The sequence below is a fragment of the Scyliorhinus torazame genome, chromosome 10 (genome assembly GCF_047496885.1).
Source record: "Scyliorhinus torazame isolate Kashiwa2021f chromosome 10, sScyTor2.1, whole genome shotgun sequence".
NCBI lineage: Eukaryota > Metazoa > Chordata > Chondrichthyes > Carcharhiniformes > Scyliorhinidae > Scyliorhinus > Scyliorhinus torazame.
The window spans coordinates 102,531,819-102,551,199 of record NC_092716.1 but is presented as its reverse complement, the minus strand read 5'-3'; the positions used below and the strand labels follow the sequence as shown (position 1 = coordinate 102,551,199).

Below are 19,381 nucleotides of genomic sequence, written 5' to 3'. Positions count from 1 at the left end.
CTGGTGTCCAGGGGATGGGATGCTTTCCTGTTTAGATGAGCAGCTTCATTGATGGGTGCTCGCCGTGCACCAGGGAAATATGGAACCTTAGTTGAGTTCTGATCCCTCGTAATCCAGTGGGTTAGTACGAGCTCTTTCACTTATTTTTCCTTGTGTGGCGCTGAAGGTTTCATCATGATCCGAACATGCTGGTCCTCTCTGCACAATTCTATGGAATCATGTTGATTCTGCACTGGGCCTGAGATTGAAGTTGTGTAACTCCCCTTAGAACTGGAAAGTGGGGGGGGGTTCACGTATTTCCTTTGTCTTTTGTAAGGGTGGGTATGAAGAATCCCTGTTTGGCTCCTGCATGGGTGCATATGGGTCTGGTATCCAAGGAAAGAAGGTTGTGGTGGTTCGTTGGTGCCTTTGGTGCTGCTAGAGTTGAGATAGTTGTAGTATGTTGGTGTGCACCTTAATACGGCATGTAAAATTAACTTGATAATTGCGAACTGACGCGGCGTGGAAGGGGCTATACCATTTTACCATGTTTTCATGGCCTCATCCTGTTTCTTACTTTACCTCTTGGTGGGCTGTATAGGTATCTAGTTATATAATGACTGTATTGAACCAATTGTGATGATGTTCTCTCGTCCCTCTCTGAACTTGTGTATACTGAGCCATCTTTCCCTTGATTATGGCAATGTATTATTTTGTAATTTAATTGCGCAATTTCCTAAAATGTAAAACCTTAATAAACATACTTCAAAAACAAAAATTTTGAGGTAGGCTATTTGGCAAGGTAATCAGGAAGCATTTTACATAAAGTGTAGCGAAAACCTGGAACACTTTTTTTTTCCCCCAACAGGCTGTCAATGCTGGATTGCTTGCCATTTAGTAAAGAGTTGGAACAGATGCAATGAACCAAATAACCTTCACTTGTGCTATAAATGTCTATCATTCTGTGCATAGCGCGGATGCTGTTCCAGTTACTCTAAAATTTTGCTGAGGTGCTACTTTGGTAGGAGGCAAGTGGAAGTTCCAGATAAATGACACTTAACAACTGAACACAGATCATTACACCCCCTAAGTAATGACAATAGTGCGGTGCTAGGCCCACAGAATGAACAGATCCAGTAATTTTATCATTAGAATAAATGACAAATAAAATTATATTGCTCCTCATAGGTGTCAAATTGTGTTTGTTTTTTTTTTGTCATAATAACACTGCCAATAGATTTTAATTTTATGCCAATTCACTGAACACTTGTACGGAAAAAGTACTTTCACAAGTTTTCCTTCTTACAACTGGCAGTTATTTAGTATTCTTTTTTGTTCCCATTTGCCGGAATAATTTAAAGATGAAAGAAAGAACTAGTATTTATGAAGTACCTACCATTGCTTCAGAACATTCCAAATTGCTTTACACTCAATGAAGTATTTTTGTATTGTAGTCACTCTTCTAACAGAAGAACACAGTAACTAATATTTACACATAATTGGGATAAGTTACCAGATATTTATTTTTCTGGTGGTGTTAGTTGAGCAATATATGTTAGTCAACAGACCAGGAAAAAGCAACTATGAGGGCAGACTGGTCCATGGTTTAACATCACATTTGATAGATGGTTCTTCAAATCCAACGTTAACCGCAGGGCTGCATGGAAGCAGATTATGTATACACGCCTTGAGAGTGGAACTACAACCCATAACCTTCTGACTGAAAGCTTTAAGTGGCACTGTTGAGCTAACACTGACAGCATACTCTCCCACCATATAAGTGTAACTTCTCTTTAACATTAAATCATCTCAAATATTTTTTTCCAACTGTAGAAAAGCTTCTTCTGTCAAACTGTGTGGGCTGGAAGACTTCAGGTGGGGGGGGGAGGGGATTGAAGAAGACTGTCAGAGGCTTGTTGGGATGGGGTGAAGACTGCCGACCTCGATGGGTGGGGGAGAATGTTAGAGGCTGGGAGGAGGTTGGTTGAAACATGGAGGATGAGAGGGGTACCTTGGGTCAGGGTTAGATGTCCAATTATTGGAGGACTTCCAGTGGCGGCTATGTGGTGAGTATTCGCACACGTGGTGGCTCCTGCCAGGGCACTTGTTTTTGGCACTTTTTGCCCAGTTTATGGGCAATTTCTTTGGAGGAAATTGGTGCAGTTAGATGGAATAAGGTCCCTTTGTAATTTCTGGTAAATGTAACACAAGACAGAAGTCGGGTAAGCGATGTCATCAGACTCAGAAGTTCCTCGAGCCTCAGGAGGGGAGAATACAACAGAGGCTTCTGATGGGTCATTGGCCCCTCCATGGTCAATTGAGACGTTGGTTAGGTTCTTGACCGATGAATTTAAGAAGCAACAGCAGGCAGTCGCTGAGTATCTGAAAGCAATGGAGGGGGCTTTGGCCCCAATTCGGACGGCCATAGACAAGATGGATCGACGAATAGAGGTACAAGAGCCGACAATATAAAAGATGGAGATGGCGCTCTCTGGCCATAGTGATCAGATTGTCTCCCTGGAGGCAGAGATGGCATTGTTGGCTGAGGAGTGTAGAGTGCTAAAGGCCAAGGCTGACGTTCTGAAGAACTGCTCCAGACACCAAAACTTAAGAAATGTTGGGCTGCCTGGAGGGTTCAGACTCCAAGGACTATAGATCTAAGATGTTAGAAAATTTGGTGGTGCGGAATTGTTTCTAACTCCTCCTGAGTTGGACAGAGTTCATCGGTCGTTGAGGCAGAAGCCCAGATCTGGGGAGTCACCACAGATTATCATAGTCAGATTTCATTGATACATGGGTAAGGAGTGGGTCCTGAGGTGGGCAATGTTCCATTGAGAGTGTAGATGTGAGAGGCAGAGCTGGCAAGAAGGTGTGCAGCATTTAATAAGGCCAAAGCCGCGCTGTATAAGAGCAGCATGAGGTTGGCATGATGCACCCGGCTTCAGGTGACTTTTTAGGACAGACATTGGGCTGGTTTCACTGTCCCGCTGCACCAGATTTCTGGTGCGGCATGCCGTCGGGATTCTCCATTTCGCCGGCTGGTCAGTGGGGTTTCCCATTGTGGGGCAGCCTCATGCCGTCGGGAAACCCCCGGGTTGCCGGCAAAACGGAGAATCCTGACGGTGGAGAATTCTGCCCTATTACTTTGATGCACCCGAGGATGCAAATGAGTTTGTCGAGAAACTCTGACTACGCCAGAGGATGCAAATTAGTTTGTCAAGAAGCACAAACTGGGGGTGAACTAAAGTGCTTAAGGACTATGGAATTTGTTGTTTGTTCATTGTTAAGTTCATCTTTTTTTGTATTTTTTGTTGGAATTTTGTAATGTGGGGGATGGTTTGGGGTTGTGTCTGAGCCTTTCGTTGTTTTTTCTGGCATAGTTGGAGTTTGAATATCGTACTTTTGGAGTTTTCTTTTGGGGGGGCTGTTTGTGTTGATTTTCCTCTATTCTGTATTGAAATTTGGTAGGGGGGGTGCTGATGTTGATATACTGTTTAGTTGAAATTGATTTCTACCCTGTATATAGGTCACCCTGCTAGCAGTGTACTAGTTAGCGGGACTGGAGAACAGGACATGTCTGCAGCTTGTTACAGTTGTTTTTTTTTAAGGTATTGAGCTAAGGCTTTTAGTTCCCGTTCTGTTAGGGGGCAGGGACGATGTGGGGAGGGGGGCTTTTGCTCTTGTATTTGGTTTTCAGGGTGGGACTGGGATGCGGGAGGAAGAGTGTAGGGGTAGACTGCTGACGGTTCCTTTGTTTTAGGACTGGCTTGATGGGGGAAGTGGTGGCCATTTTGGCTGGGCCCAGAGCTCGTGCAGGCTGGGGCACTGCTGGATTGCCTCGCAAGATGGCGATGGCTGATCCTGGGTGGGGGTGGGTGGGGGTTGATAACTTGGAATGTGAGGGAGTTAAATGTCCTTATTAAAAGGTCACGGATATTTGCGCATCTGAGAAGTTTGAAGGCGATGTGGTTTTTCCATAGGAGACCCATTTAAGAATCCAGAATCAAGACAAGGTTGCAGAAGGGATGGGTGGGGCAGATTTACCACTTGGGTTTTGATTGAGAGTGCTGGGAGCCATGGTGTTAGGGTGTTTTATTTTGCGGTTAATAAATTAGCAGACCCAGGTGGAAGGTACGTAATCATCAGTGGATGGTTGGCGGGTACCCTGGTTGTGCACGCACCAAACTTGGATGACATGGCATTCATTAATAAGGTGCTGGCGTCTATCCAAGATCTTGATTCAACTAATTATGGGGAGGGACTTCAATTGTGTTTTTGATCCTAGGTTGGATAGGTCGAGTCCCAAGTCATTTTAAGTCCATCGGGGTGGCACGGCACACCTGACTACGGAGCGTATGAGTGGGTTCTTCTTAGAGGTGGAAGACGGATGTGAGCAGTGCTCTTAAGGGGCCGGCAAATCACAAGCACATTTTCTGGTCGTCTTAGTTTCTGGGTCTCCTTTTTTGATATAATCCCAGGGAATTTGGACGTTCAGCTGGAACCGTACCCATTGGTGGCCATTTTTGAAGTATCAGACTCGATGGTGCTGCAGATGGGCACGAGGGCAGATGTCCTGCCTTCATCTCGCGAATAGCCCGGAGGAGAGTTCTGCTTGGGTGGAGTCCCGGAGCTGCCTCCGGTCTCGGCTTGGTTGGGGGACCTGATGAAACCTTGAAAAGATCACGGGTACAATCTAACCAAAAAAAAGAATCTATTCTGGACGGCAATCTAGCGCAAAGAACGGACCCACTATATGAAATGAAAATTGTTTATTGTCATGAGTAGGCTTTAATGAAGTTACTGTGAAAAGCCCCTAGTTGCCACATTCCGGCGCCTTCGGGGAGGCTGGTGCAGGAATTGAACCGTGCTGCTGGCCTGCCTTGGCCTGCTTTAAAAGCCAGCGATTTAGCCCAGTGTGCTAAACCAGCCCCTGGTTTAACAACTCTTTTTCCTGTGCCTCAATGGGGAACGCCCTGCCGAGGCCGCACTTAGCCTTATTTCCTGCACCGAGTGCAGAAGAGATCACCCTGATCTCTCAGCTCTCCGATACGACCCCAGATCACCTGTTTGGGGGAGGGGGGGGGGTGAGTTCTCGAGCCCCCAAAACCCACCTCACATGGACAGGGCACCCCGGGCCTGATCCATGGCAGGGGCAAAATGCCACCTGAACACCTTGACATTGACACTCTGACACCCTGGAAGTGCCCTGGCCAGCCCCAGTGCCATTCTGTGTGGTCCCCGTTTGTGGGGACCAATGCTGAACAGCTACCGGCTGGGTTCTGCTCAGCGAGGCTGGTAAGTCCCAGGTGCTGGTTCAATCTGGCATTGGCAGAGTTAAGTGAGTTTGGAAAACTGGTTTCCACCCTGTGGGTGGGATCCAGATCGCGACGGTGTAACGACTGTCAGGAATCCCGGGAGAGACCGCTCCAGGATTCAGTCCCGATTCTGGCGGGATGCCGCCGGTCGATCGTGCCCCAAGTGTACCAAGAGGGGTTTGGTGGAAGGGTTCTCCTTGAGGTAGCTGCCCTTCACCTCCCTTTTCAGGGAACTGATTACCGTCAGTTGTTGGGGAATATTGCGGGCTTTGTCTTTTTATATATTTTATTAAGGTTCTGTTTTCTCTATGGGCAGGTGAGGTGGACTGAGGGATTGGGTGGGTGTGTGTTTGGTAGAGTACAGGGTTGGAATTTGTTTTGTTTTTTGTTATAATGAAAATCATGTTTGAATAAAAATATTTTTAAGAAAAGATGTTCAATTATTTACTGTGAGTCTGTTTTCTCCTTGGAACATAGGTGAGACCGTTCTGTAATTCTGTCAGATGAAGAATACAGACCTATCTGTTTTGTTTCGATGCTTCATGTTGAAGGAAATAATTGTGACTTTATTATCCGACTGATCATCAGAATTGGCTAGCAGTACATTCAGATCATTTCAATTTGAGCGGCCTTTTTTCTCTTACAGTTGCCACAAAAAACGAGAATCACTATTTAGCTCTTCCAGTGGCTTTCTCAACTACCGTGGGATTTTGAATTGGGCGGTGGTTGTGCTGGTAGGTATTATGTTTATATCTGAGAAAAGAACAGCAAGAACTATATAACAGGTTTATAAAGTGCTTCAGCTGGGTTTAACACCGTGGCGATAGTTAAAAATGTCACATCTAGCTGTGACATTTTATGATTTTAATACAATTTCTGCAGTTGCTGCTATTCGTAATATGGCAGTACCTTTTGCGTGCTTTCTTTATGTCAAAACTAATATTTGTGGTGAGTTAAATGGTTTAAAAAAAATCTTTATTGTCACAAGTAGCCTTACATTAATTAACACTGGAATGAAGTTACTGTGAAAAGCCCGTAGTCGCCACATTCCGGCGCCTATCGGGTACACAGAGGGAGAATTCAGAATGTCCAAATTACCTAATAGCACGTCTTTCAGGACCTGTGGGAGGAAATCGGAGCACCCGGAGGAACCCACGCAGACACTGGGAGACTGTGCATACTCTGCACAGACAGGGATCCATGCCGGGAATCGAACCTGGGACGCTGGTGCTGTGAAGACATGGTGCTAACCACTATGCTACCATGCTGCATTTATGTGAAATTAATATTTTTTCTACCAATTTGTTTTTTAAATTTCATACGATCTTGCCACTTGCCCTCTGAGAAAAGCCACAAAAATTCCCTGCTCAATAAAACTTAAAAGAAAGAAATGTCTAACTACAGCATTTCCAATTGCCGAAGGTGCTTAAAGCATGAAGCAAGAAATGCCATTTGTCCTATGATGCCAAATGGCCTAAAAGTTGCATAAATATATTTTTCTACAGATTTCAGATGTACAATGCCTATCACTTAAATATTAATATAAATTCAAACTCAACACTGTTTATTAAGGGGCAGCACGGTAGCATGGTGGTTAGCACAATTGCTTCATAGCTCCAGGGTCCCAGGTTCGATTCCCAGCTTGGGTCACTGTCTGTGCGGAGTCTGCACGTTCTCCCAGTGTGTGCGTGGGTTTCCTCCGGGTGCTCCAGTTTCCTCCCACAGACCAAAGATGTGCAGGTTAGATGGATTGGCCATGCTAAATTGCCCTTCGTGTCCAAAATTTCCCTTGGTGTTGGGTGGGGTTACTGGGTTATGGGGATAGGGTGGAGGTGTGGGCTTGGGTAGGGTGCTCTTTCAAAGAGCCGGTGCAGGCTCGATGGACCGAATGGCCTCTATCTGCACTGTAAATTCTATGATTATATTTTTAAAAAATTCTATGATTATACAAGATTTTTAATGATATGATTGGATACAGAATCCTTGGGTTCATGAATAGAGGCATAGGACAGGATTTTCTGGCCATCGTCCCGTGTTTGGAACCATATTTGCATGTGAAATATCACAAATATTTATAAAAAATCTTGCCAGAATCACATCTGCACTCCAGATCAAAAGACCAATCCAGCGGCTAATTAGACTGGTGTGATTCATGACTGGATATAAACCTGCATTTCATTCATGACTTTTGAGGTATGTTCGCTTACCTTCCTATGTGCTGCACTCACCACTGCTCTGACTCTATACTAGGCTGCGCAGGCAAGACCAGAGGGAGCTCAAGAGGGAGGAGAGGGGCGGGGTTCAGAGCCAATGCTGTCTATTCCAGACCAGCAGTAAGAAAAGTGAAGTGGTGGGTGGAAGGAGCTCAAGTGCAAAGGCTGGGCTTGGAGGGGCTTAGACAACACAGAGGCAAGGGAAGGGGCTGGAGGGCAAAGGCTTGACTGGGGGAGGGAAGACTGGGGAAGGGTGCACCCAGATACATGACTAAGGGGAGGGAAGGCTGCGCACAGACACATGGGTGGGGGAGGGAAATTATTCGGGGCTCGAAGGCGCAAACAGAATGTATAGACAATCCTGGGCAAAAATACAACAGATATTCAGATCCAGAATGAATGTACAGTGCTGCGGCCCTGTGCCACAATTTAGAAGGCTGTCCTTAGAATGACTGTCCTTGTCCCAGTCCAGGGAGGAAGAGGGCTTGTCAGATCTGTGTCAGTTATGCCCAGCATATTGTGCGCAGGGCATGATCCTTTCCAGCAGCTGGGTGAATATTCACCATTTTCTGTCGGGTCAATCTCCAGCAATAGATAACCCCTTCAAACTGCATACCAACAGAGGAATTCTCCTTCGGCAGGATCCTCCGGTCCGTCGGGGATGCACCCATGTCCGTGGGTTTCCCGACGGCGAGGGGTGGCCACAATGGGAAACCCAATTGGCCAGCTGTGGTAACGGAGAACACCGCTGTCGGCAAGGATGTACTGTGCCGGGAACGCGGCTGGCAAACTAGAGAATCCCGCAGCAAGTCCTTAATAATTTTTCAAAATGTCAGCATCGGCCTGTAATTGTCTAGCTTGGGCTCTGTATACCTCTCATCTAGCCAAACCTAAGATGGGATTTCCGCAAAGCGTGCTGGTGTTATGGGCGAGGTGTTTTCAGAACCCCAAAATATATCATGGAGTTCAACCAACCCCACCCTTTAATGTATTTGTTGCTTTTCCTAGCACATGGCTTTTTCCCTAGGTGTGGGATTACAATTATGGATACGTGGGTTTTTAAACACAAAACACTGTTTATTCCATGAACTCAACTTAACATCTTAAATAAACATTGGATATCTTAACACCCCTTACTTCAAAGATAACTCAGAAAATATTGCAACAGTAAATAATTCCTTAAAACTTCCAAGAGACGTAACACCTTTAAACAAAATCACATCCGGTTAAAGGCTTTACAATTATGAGTTTAATCCATCTAACCCAAATGATCCAGAGATGGTCTTTTATGGCAGACATCACAGCTCACTGCAAAACACAGACACACACAAGCAGTTTTTAAAACTGCAAAACTAAACTGCAAAATGGCTGACCTGACCTCCGCTCCACCCACTCTCTGACATCACTGTTTTCTTAAAGGTACGTTGCTTAAACATCCATGTCTTAAAGGTACTCTCACACGACACCTCCCCCCCTCAAGAAAATAAACTAAACCATCAACTTCAAGATGGTTCCATTTTTCACTTTTGCACTATCCACTAAGAAATGCACACAGTAAATTATAATTTTCATTTAAAGAAAACAACACACTCAAACAGGTCTAATAATATAGTCCATTTTTCTTTGTTCTTCTTCCTCCAACCAAAGTTCTTCTCAATTGATCACATTCGTGATAAAGCATCGGCTATCACATTTTCCCGTCCTGCCACATGTACTATTTTAAAATGAAATGGCTGTAACAACAAACTCCAGCGAAACAGCCTTGCATTGTTATTCTGGAATCGTTCCAAAAACGTCAAAGGATTATGATCAGTATATATAATGGTGTCAGATGGATTGCTGGTCACATAAATGTGAAAATGTTGCAAAGCCAGCACCAGACTCAAAGTCTCCTTCTCAATCGTCGAATACTTTTTCTGGTGAGAATTCAATTTCTTTGATCTGTATCTCCCTTTCTTTTTCTTTTTGTTCTGCTAGGGCTATTCTTTTTTTTTTCTCCTTTCTTCTCTCTCCTTTTGTTTTTCCTCTCTTTCTCTTTCTTTTTCCTCGCTCTCTCTTTCTTTTTCCTCTCTCTCACTCTTGTATTCAAGCCACTTTAATTCTTTCTCATGTTCCATTTGTTTAATTTGCAACTGAATTTTTGCCATTTCCAATGAGTCAAACTCTATCTCAGGCAACTTTAAATGCTTAACCACCGCCATAATTACCTCCTCTTTTCACATTTTGTCAGGTAATGTTAACTGCAATGTTCTTGCCAAATCTAACAGTCTGCTTTTTGTTTCTGTCCGTAAGGTACTACGTGTAACATTCTCTACCCCCAAAAACTTCTGAGCCTCTGAAAGAGCCATTGTTCACAACACTCTCCTCACTTAAACTAAAATACAACCCCGGAAAAGCAACAATCCTTCACTGTCTTTAAGTTCACAAAAGCCAATCCAATAGATGGACTTTTATCCTGGACGAGCCCCCAATTGTTATGGGCGAGGTGTTTACAGAACCCCAAAATGTATCATGGAGTTCAACCAACCTCCCCCTTTAATGTATTTGTTGCTTTTCCTAACACACGGCTTTTTCCCTCAGTGTGGGATTACAATTACGGACACGTGGGTTTTTAAATAAAAAACACTGTTTATTCCATGAACTCAACTTATCATCTTAAATAAACATTGGATATCTTAACACCCCTTACTTCACAGATAACTCAGAAAATATTGCAACAGTAAATAATTCCTTAAAATGTTCCTTAAAACTTCAAAGAGACTGAAATGAAATGAAATGAATGAAAATGAAATGAAATGAGACTTAACATCTTTAAACAAACTCACATCAGGTTAAAGGCTTTACAATTATGAGTTTAAATCACCAAAATGATCCAGAGATGGTCTTTTATGGCAGACATCACAGCTCACTGCAAAACACAGACACACACGAGCTGTTTTTAAAACTGCAAAATGGCTGACCTGATCTCCGCTCCACCCACTCTCTGACATCACTGTTTTCTTAAAGGTACATTGTGCAAACATCCATGTCTTAAAGGTACTCTCACATGACACTGGCAACAGTTCACTGACCAACTAGAGAAGTCTGTTGCCTGCCTCCCATTCAAACAGATCCTAATCAGTGAGGCATACACATGCTTCATCAAGGCCATTGTTAACCTTCCTTGCTTCAACTGTGAATGCCAAGAATTGTAATAACTTCAGTTGATGTCAGGCTAACACAAACTTGGGGCTTATTTTACAAACAAAAAGAAGCTGCGTATAAAGCTCACACCCCACCGGGGACCATTCGGAACACCTGTCTGGGTTACACTTTAAAAGTTCCGCCAGTAAGTCTCTTTTGGACAACCCTTGGCCCACTCAATACGGGAACTCTTACTCCGCAGTGATATCAGTCGATGATCCCCGTGGTCTTCATGGGGGTCAAAACACTTCTCCCCCCTCAAGTCTTTCATCCCCGGTGCTTCCACAGTGATGAGGTCTCTTGTGCCTCTTTTCTTGGACAGTCAAGTCAGCAGCAAGAGGGGCCAGTTTGGGGGGTGTAAAACAGACAGGTGACCTTCGCTTTCTCAGAGAGCGCCGGAGCGTCACTGATGCTGGTTCTTCTTCAGTACCGGCTATCGGGCGAAAACCTGATCCCTTGGCCTCCATGTTGAAACCTGCGTCTTCACTACTGGGAGAGACGATCACAAGGTCCCCGGTAGGCTGGAGCCCTTTGCCAGAGTTGGAGATGCCATTTCAGCTGGAGCAGGCTCCCTACTTAAAGTGGTCCTGTTTCTTTTTCAGGACTTTCCCATGGACCTTCCCCTTATAAGAGACTGGTCCCAGCTTTTCTAGTATAACTCCAGGGAGCCAGCAGGAGCCATCTCCAAAGTCCTGTATGCAGACGGCGTTCCCAGTCTTGAACCTTCTCTCGGGTCTCATGGCATCATGATTTCTTTTTTGATTCGCCTGTCTGGATTCCACCCTCCAAATTTGTAAGCAGCAGGCTCAGCCTGGTAGAAAGTCTTCGTCTCGCCAATAGATCAGCTGGGGCAATTCCTGGTGTGGTATAGGACATGGTCTGTAATCAAACAGAAATCGCGCCAACCTTGTCTCCATGGATCTGGCGAGCTGCTACTTGATTACATTTTTCAAGGTGCTCTCAGACCATTGGACAATGGGTGATAGGCGCCGTCCTAATGTGTTTGATGCCAGCCGACCTCGCCGTCAGGCCGTCCACTCTAAATAGCGGCCCAATAGTGGGATTCCCTAGGGCATCCCTCGCAATCCTCACCATGCATAGATTTGCATGCCTAATGATTGGGAATCGCTTCCAGTGGTAGTGCAAATCAGATGCAATTCTGGAAAAGCGGGAGAGGAGCCGGAGATTTAAAAGCGCGGGAGAGCAGCCGCCTCCTCTAACCTAAGGGGTTGGGTGAATATTAGATAAGCTCTGTCTTCCTTTCTTCTTGTTTTATCCGCAAGTTATCTAGAGGAGATGGCAAGGAAGACCGAGTGCAATGTTCTTCCTGCAGAATGTTTGAGGTGAGGGACACTGTCAGTGTCCCTGCTGATTTCACCTGTGGGAAGTGCACCCATCTCCAGCTCCTCAAAAACCGCGTTGGGGAACTGGAGCTGGAGCTGGATGAACTTCGGATCATTCGGGAGGCAGAGGTGGTCATAGATAGAAGCTTCAGGGATGTAGTTACTCCGAAGAATGAAGATAGATGGGTGACGGTGAGAGGGGCCTGGAGGAAGCAGTCAGTATAGGGATTCCCTGTGGTCATACCCCTTAGTAACAAGTATACAGCTTTGGATACTGGGGGGGGGGACGACTTACCAGGGGTAAGCCATGGGGTACAGGTCTCTGGCACAGAGTCTGTCCCTGTTGCTCAGAAGGGAAGGGGGGAGAGGAGTAGAGTATTAGTCATTGGGGACTCCATAGTTAGGGGGACAGATAGGAGATTCTGTGGGAACGAGAGACTCGCGGTTGGTGTGTTGCCTCCCAGGTGCCAGGATCCGTGATGTCTCAGATCGTGTTTTTGGGAGCCTTAAGGGGGAGGGGGAGCAGCCCCAAGTTGTTGTCCACATAGGCACCAACGATATAGGTAGGAAAAGGGATAGAGATGTAAGGCAGGTATTCAGGGAGCTAGGGTGGAATCTTAGAGCTAGAACAAACAGTTATTATCTCTGGGTTGTTACCCATGCCACGTGCAAGCGAGACGAGGAATAGGGAGAGAGAACAGTTTTTAAAAAATATATATATTTTATTATAGTTTTCAAACACAATTTTTCCACCTTACAAATCAACATGAAAGATAACACAATAACTAATAGGTAACATTATTTAAATAAAATAGTGAACTAACAAAGTAACAAAAAATAGTGCTCCCCCCCCCCCCCCCCCCCCCCCCCCCCCCCCCCCCGGGGTGGAGGGAGGGGCCCTCCACCCCAACCAGAACAAAACAGGTTTACCCCCCCCCCCCCCCGGGCTGCTGCTGCTGACGATCTATTTTCCCTTCACGTTCCGTGAGATAGTCAAGGAACGGTTGCCACCGCCTGGAGAACCACTGAACCGATCCTCTCAACGCAAACTTCATCCGTTCCAGTTTTATGAACCCTGCCATATTGTTTATCCAGGCCTCCACTCCGGGGGGGGGTTTCGCTTCCTTCCACATGAGTAAGATCCTTCGCCGGGCTACCAGGGACGCACAGGCCAGAATATCGGCCTCTTTCACCTCCTGCACTCCCGGCTCCTCCGCTACCCCAAATATAGCTAACCCCCAACCTGGCTTGACCCGGACCTTCACCACCTTTGAAATCACTCTTGCCACTCCCCGCCAGTACTCATCCAGTGCCGGACACGACCAAAACATGTGTGTGGTTCGCCGGGCTTCCCAAGCACCTCCCGCACCTGTCCTCCACCCCGAAGAACCTGCTCAGCCTCACTCCCGTCATGTGTAGAACCTTAAATTGTATCAGGCTAAGCCTGGCACACAAGGAAGAGGAATGTACCCTACTTGGGGCATCAGCCCACAGACCCTCCTCAATCTCCTCCCCCAGCTCTTCTTCCCTTTTTCCTTTCAGCTCCTTTACCAGCGCCTCCCCCTCGTCTCTCATCTCCTGATATATTTCGGACACTTTGCCCTCCCCGACCCATACCCCCAAAATCACTCTATCCTGGATCCCCTGTGTCGTGAGCAGCGGAAATTCCCTCACCTGTTGCCTCGTAAACACCCTCACTTGCATGTATCTAAAGAGATTCCCCGGGGGCAACTCATACTTTTCCTCCAGCGCACCCAGGCTGGCAAACGTCCCGTCAATAAACAAGTGTCTCAATCTCCTAATTCCTACCCGATGCCAGCTCTGGAATTCTCCGTCCATCCTTCCTGGGACAAACCTATGGTTGTTCCTGATCGGGGACCACACCAAGGCACCCGTCACACCCCTATGTCGCCTCCATTGCCCACAGATCCTTAAGGTTGTCGCCACCACTGGGTTCGTGGTGTACCTTTTCGGGGAGAGCGGTAGCGGCGCCGTCACCAGCGCCTTTAGGCTCGTTCCTTTACAGGACGCCATCTCCAGCCTCTTCCACGCCGCCCCCTCTCCCTTCCTCATCCACTTGCGAACCATCGCCACATTGGCGGCCCAGTAACAATCGTCCAGATTCGGCAACGCCAGTCCCCCTCTGTCCCTGCTGTGTTGCAAGAACCCCCTCCTTACCCTTGGGGTCTTCCTTGCCCACACAAAACTCATAACACTCCTATCTATTTTCTTAAAAAGGCCTTGGTGATCAAAATGTGGAGACATTGAAACACAAAAAGAAACCTTGGGAGGACTATCATCTTGACCGCCTGCACTCTGCCCGCCAGTGAGAGCGGCAGCATATCCCACCTCTTGAAATCCTGCTCCACCAGCCGCGTCAGATTGAGTTTGTGTAAAGTTCCCCAGCTCCTGGCTACCTGAATCCCCAAATATCGGAAGCTCCTTTCCGCTCTCCTTAACGGCAGGCCGTCTATCCCTCTTCCCTGATCCCCGGGGTGTACTACGAAAAGCTCACTCTTCCCCATATTAAGCCTATATCCTGAAAAATCTCCAAACTCCCTCAATATCTGCATAACCTCTATCATCCCCTCCACAGGATCCGCCACATACAGCAGTAGGTCATCTGCGAAGAGTGACACTCGGTGTTCCTCTCCCCCTCGAACCACCCCCCTCCATTTTCTAGAGTCTCTCAACGCTATGGCCAGTGGTTCAATTGCCAGCGCGAACAGTAATGGGGACAGAGGGCACCCCTGCCTTGTTCCCCTATGTAACCGAAAATACTCCGATCTCTGCCGATTTGTGACTACACTTGCCACTGGGGCCCCATAGAGGAGTTTAACCCACCTGACAAACCCCTCCCCGAACCCAAACCTCCTCAGCACCTCCCATAAATACTCCCACTCTACCCTATCAAATGCCTTCTCTGCATCCATCGCTGCCACTATCTCTGCCTCCCCCTCCGCTGGGGGCATCATTATCACCCCCAACAGCCATCGCACGTTAACATTCAATTGTCTCCCCTTTACAAACCCTGTCTGGTCTTCATGCACCTCCCCGGGACACAATCCTCGATCCTCATCGCAAGCACTTTTGCCAGCAACTTGGCGTCTTACATTCAGGAGCGAGATAGGCCTATATGACCCACATTGCAGCGGATCTTTATCTCGCTTCAGGATTAATGATATTGTCGCCTCCGACATTGTCGGGGGTAGAGTTCCCCCCTTCTCTGGCCTCGTTAAGGGTTCTTGCCAACAGCGGGGCCAACAAGTCCACATACTTCCTATAAAATTCCACCGGGAACCCCGTCTGGTACTGGGGCCTTCCCTGTCTGCATGTTCCCCAGCCCTTTAGTCACCACCTCCACCCCGATTGGCGCCCCCAGACCTGCCACCTCCTGCTCCTCCACCTTCGGGAACCTTAGTTGGTCCAAAAACTGTTGCATCCCCTCTTTTCCCTCCGGGGGTTGGGACCTACGTAGCCTCTCATAAAAGGTCTTAAACACCTCATTTACCTTCCCTGCACTCCGCACCGTAGTTCCCGGTTCATCCCTAACTCCCCCTATTTCCCTCGCCGCTATCCGCTTACGAAGCTGGTGGGCCAGCAGCCGGCTCGCCTTTCCCCCATATTCGTATCTCATCCCTTGTGCCTTCCTCCACTGTGCCTCTGCCTTCCCTGTGGTCAGCAGGTCAAACTCCGTCTGAAGTCTTCGCCTCTCCCTATACGGTTCTTCATCCGGGGCCTCCGCATATCTTTTATCCACATTCAAAATCTCCCCCACTAACCTCTTCCTTTCTTTGCCCTCTTTTTTTCTCCTTGTAAGCCCTAATGGAGATCAACTCTCCCCTAACCACCGCCTTCAGCGCTTCCCATACTACCCCCACCTGGACCTCACCATCATCATTGGCCTCCAGGTACCTTTCAATACATCCCCGCACCCTTCCACAGACTCCCTCATCCGCCAATAGTCCCACATCCAGTCGCCTCTCCTAGTTCCAGATCCACCCAGTGTGGGGCATGGTCTGAGACGGCTATGGCCAAGTACTCCGTTCCTGCCACCCTCTAAATCAGTGCCCTACTCAAAACAAAGAAATCTATCTGGGAGTATACCTTATGAACATGGGAGAAAAAGGAAAACTCTTTGGCCAACGGCCTAGCAAATCTCCACGGATCCACTCCCCCCATTTGCTCCATAAACCCCCTGAGCACCTTGGCCGCTGCCGGCCTTTTTCCGGTCCTGGATCTAGACCGATCTAACCCTGGAGCCAGCACAGTATTGAAATCCCCCCCCCCACATTACCAGGCTTCCTACCTCCAGGTCCGTGATACGTCCCAGCATCCGCTTCATAAATCCCGCATCATCCCAGGTCGGGGCATATACATTTACCAGCACGACCTCCATTCCCTGCAATCTACTACTCACCATCACATATCTACCACCGTTGTCCGCTACTATATTCCTAGCCTCGAATGACATCTGTTTCCCCACCAGTATAGCCACCCCTCTATTTTTCGCATCCAACCCTGAGTGGAACACCTGTCCCACCCATCCTTTCCTTAACCTAACCTGATCCGCCACCTTCAGATGCATCTCCTGAAGCATGACCACGTCTGCCTTCAGTCCTTTTAAGTGCGCGAACACTCGGGCCCTCTTAATCGGCCCATTTAGGCCTCTCACATTCCATGTGATCAGCCGGATTGGGGGGCTGCCCCCCCGGCCGACTAGCCATCACCTACTCTAGGCCAGTCCCACGTCCAGGTCCTGCGCACCCACCTGTCCCCCAGGCGGCGCACTCCCATCCCGACCACCTCTGAGAACAGTTGAACACGTGGCTACAGAGATGGTGCAGAAGGGAGGGATTCAGATACCTGGATAATTGGGGCTCATTCTGGAGTAGGTGGGACCTCTACAAACGGGATGGTCTACACCTGAACCAGAGGGGTACCAATATCCTGGGGGGGAAATTTGCTAATGCTCTTCGGTAGGGTTTAAACTAATTCAGCAGGGGGATGGGAACCTGAATTGTAGCTCCAGTGTACAGGATTAGTAAGGTCATGAGTAAGGTTTCAAGGTCGCAGGAGTTTACCAGCAGGCAGGAAGGTGATTTGACGTGTGCCTAATTCAACGCCAGGAGCATCCGGAATAAGGTGGGTGAACTTTGATGTTGTGGCCATTTCGGAGACATGGATAGAGCAGGGACAGTAATGGTTATTGCAGGTTCTGGGGTTTAGATGTTTCAGTAAGCTCAGGGAAGGTGGTAAAAGAGGGGGAGGTGTGGCATTGTTAGTCAAGGACAGTATTACGGTGGCAGAAAGGACGTTTGATGAGGACTCGTCTACTGGGGTAGTATGGGCTGAGGTTAGAAACAGGAAAGGAGAGGTCACCCTGTTGGGAGCTTTCTATAGGCCTCCGAAAAGTTCCAGAGATGTAGAGGAAAGGATTGCAAAGATGATTCTTGATGGGAGCGAAAGTAACAGGGTAGTTGTTATGGGGGACTTTAACTTTCCAAATATTGACTGGAAACACTATAGTTTGAGTACTTTAGATGGGTCAGTTTTGTCCAATGTGTGCAGGAGGGTTTCCTGACACAGTATGTAGATAGGCCAACAAGAGGCGAGGCCACATTGAATTTGGTACTGTGTAATGAACCAGGCCAGAAGTTAGATTTGGAGGTAGGTGAGCACTTTGGTGATAGTGACCACAATTCGGTTACGTTTACTTTAGCGATCGAAAGGGATAGGTATATACTGCAGGGCAAGAGTTATAGCTGGGGGAAAGGCAATTATGATGCGATTAGGCAAGGCTTAGGATGTATAGGATGGGGAAGGAAACTGCAGGGGATTGGCACAATTGAAATGTGGAGCTAGTTCAAGGAACAGCTACGCGTGTCCTTGATAAGTACATACCTGTCAGGCAGGGAGGAAGTGGTCGAGCGAGGGAACCATGGTTTACTAAAGTAGTTGAATCACTTGTCAAGAGGAAGGAGGAGGCTCGTGTAAAGATGAGATGTGAAGGTTCAGTTAGGGCGCTTGAGAGGTACAAGTTAGCCAGGAAGGACCTAAAGAGAGAGCTGAGAAGAGCCAGAAGAGCATACAAAATGATCAGAGGGTTAGATAGGGTGGACAGTGAGAGCCTTCTCCCGCGGATGGAAATGGCTAGCACGAGGGGACATAGCCTTAAACTGAGGGGTAATAGATATAGGACAGAGGTCAGGGGTAGGTTCTTTACGCAAAGAGTAGTGAGGCCGTGGAATGCCCTACCTGCTACAGTAGTGAACTCGCCAACATTAAGGGCATTTAAAAGTTTATTGGATAAACATATGGATGATAATGGTATAGTGTAGGTTAGATGGCTTTTGTTTCGGTGCAACATCGTGGGCCGAAGGGCCTGTACTGCGCTGTATTGTTCTATGTTCTATGTTCTATGGGACATGAGAAGTCCTTGGCAGGTACAAAGAACAAAGAAAATTACAGCACAGGAACAGGCCCTTCGGCCCTCCCAGCCTGCGCCGATCCAGATCCTTTATCTAAACCTGTGACCTATTTTCCAAGGATCTACTTCCCTCTGTTCCCCGCCTGTTCATATCTGTCGAGATGCATCTTAAATGATGCTATTGTGCCCGCCTCTACCACCTCCGCTGGCAAAGCGTTCCAGGCACCCACCATCCTCTACGTAAAAAACCTTCCACGCACATCTCCCTTAAACTTTCCCCCTCTCATCTTGAAATCGTGACCCCTTGTAATTGACACCCCCACTCTTGGAAAAAGCTTGTTGCTATCCACCCTGTCCATACCTCATAATTTTGTAGACCTCAATCAGGTCCCCCCTCAACCTCTGTCTTTCCAACGAAAACAATCCTAATCTACTCAACCTTTCTTCATAGCTAACACCCTCCATACCAGGCACATCCTGGTGAACCTCCTCTGCACCCTCTCTAAAGCATCCACATCCTTCTGGTAATGTGGCGACCAGAACTGCACGCAATATTCCAAATGTGGCCTAACCAAAGTCCTATACAACTGTAACATGACCTGCCGACTCTTGTACTCAATACCCCGTCCGATTAAGGCAAGCATGCTGTATGCCTTCTTGACCACTCTATTGACCTGCGTTGCCACCTTCAGGGTACAATGGACCTGAACTCCCAGATCTCTCTGTACATCAATTTTCCCCAGGACTCTTCCATTGACCGTATAGTCCGCTCTTGAATTCGATATTCCAAGATGCATCACCTCGCATTTGCCTGGATTGAACTCCGTCTGCCATTTCTCTGCCCAACTAATCTATTTATATTTTGCTGTATTCTCTGACAGTCCTCCTCGCTATCTGCAACTCCACCAATCTTAGTAT

At 47.4% G+C, this 19,381-nt stretch overlaps 1 protein-coding gene across 1 annotated transcript in view; it reads left to right on the top strand.

Annotated features, from left to right (window-relative positions):
* The window catches only part of LOC140430238 (diacylglycerol O-acyltransferase 1-like), a 475,807-nt gene that overhangs the window by 17,113 nt on the left and 439,313 nt on the right, over positions 1–19,381 (top strand). The window contains exon 2 of the mRNA XM_072517667.1: positions 5,941–6,028. Coding sequence (XP_072373768.1) covers positions 5,941–6,028 — 88 coding nt within the window. The remainder of the gene's footprint in view (positions 1–5,940; positions 6,029–19,381) is intronic.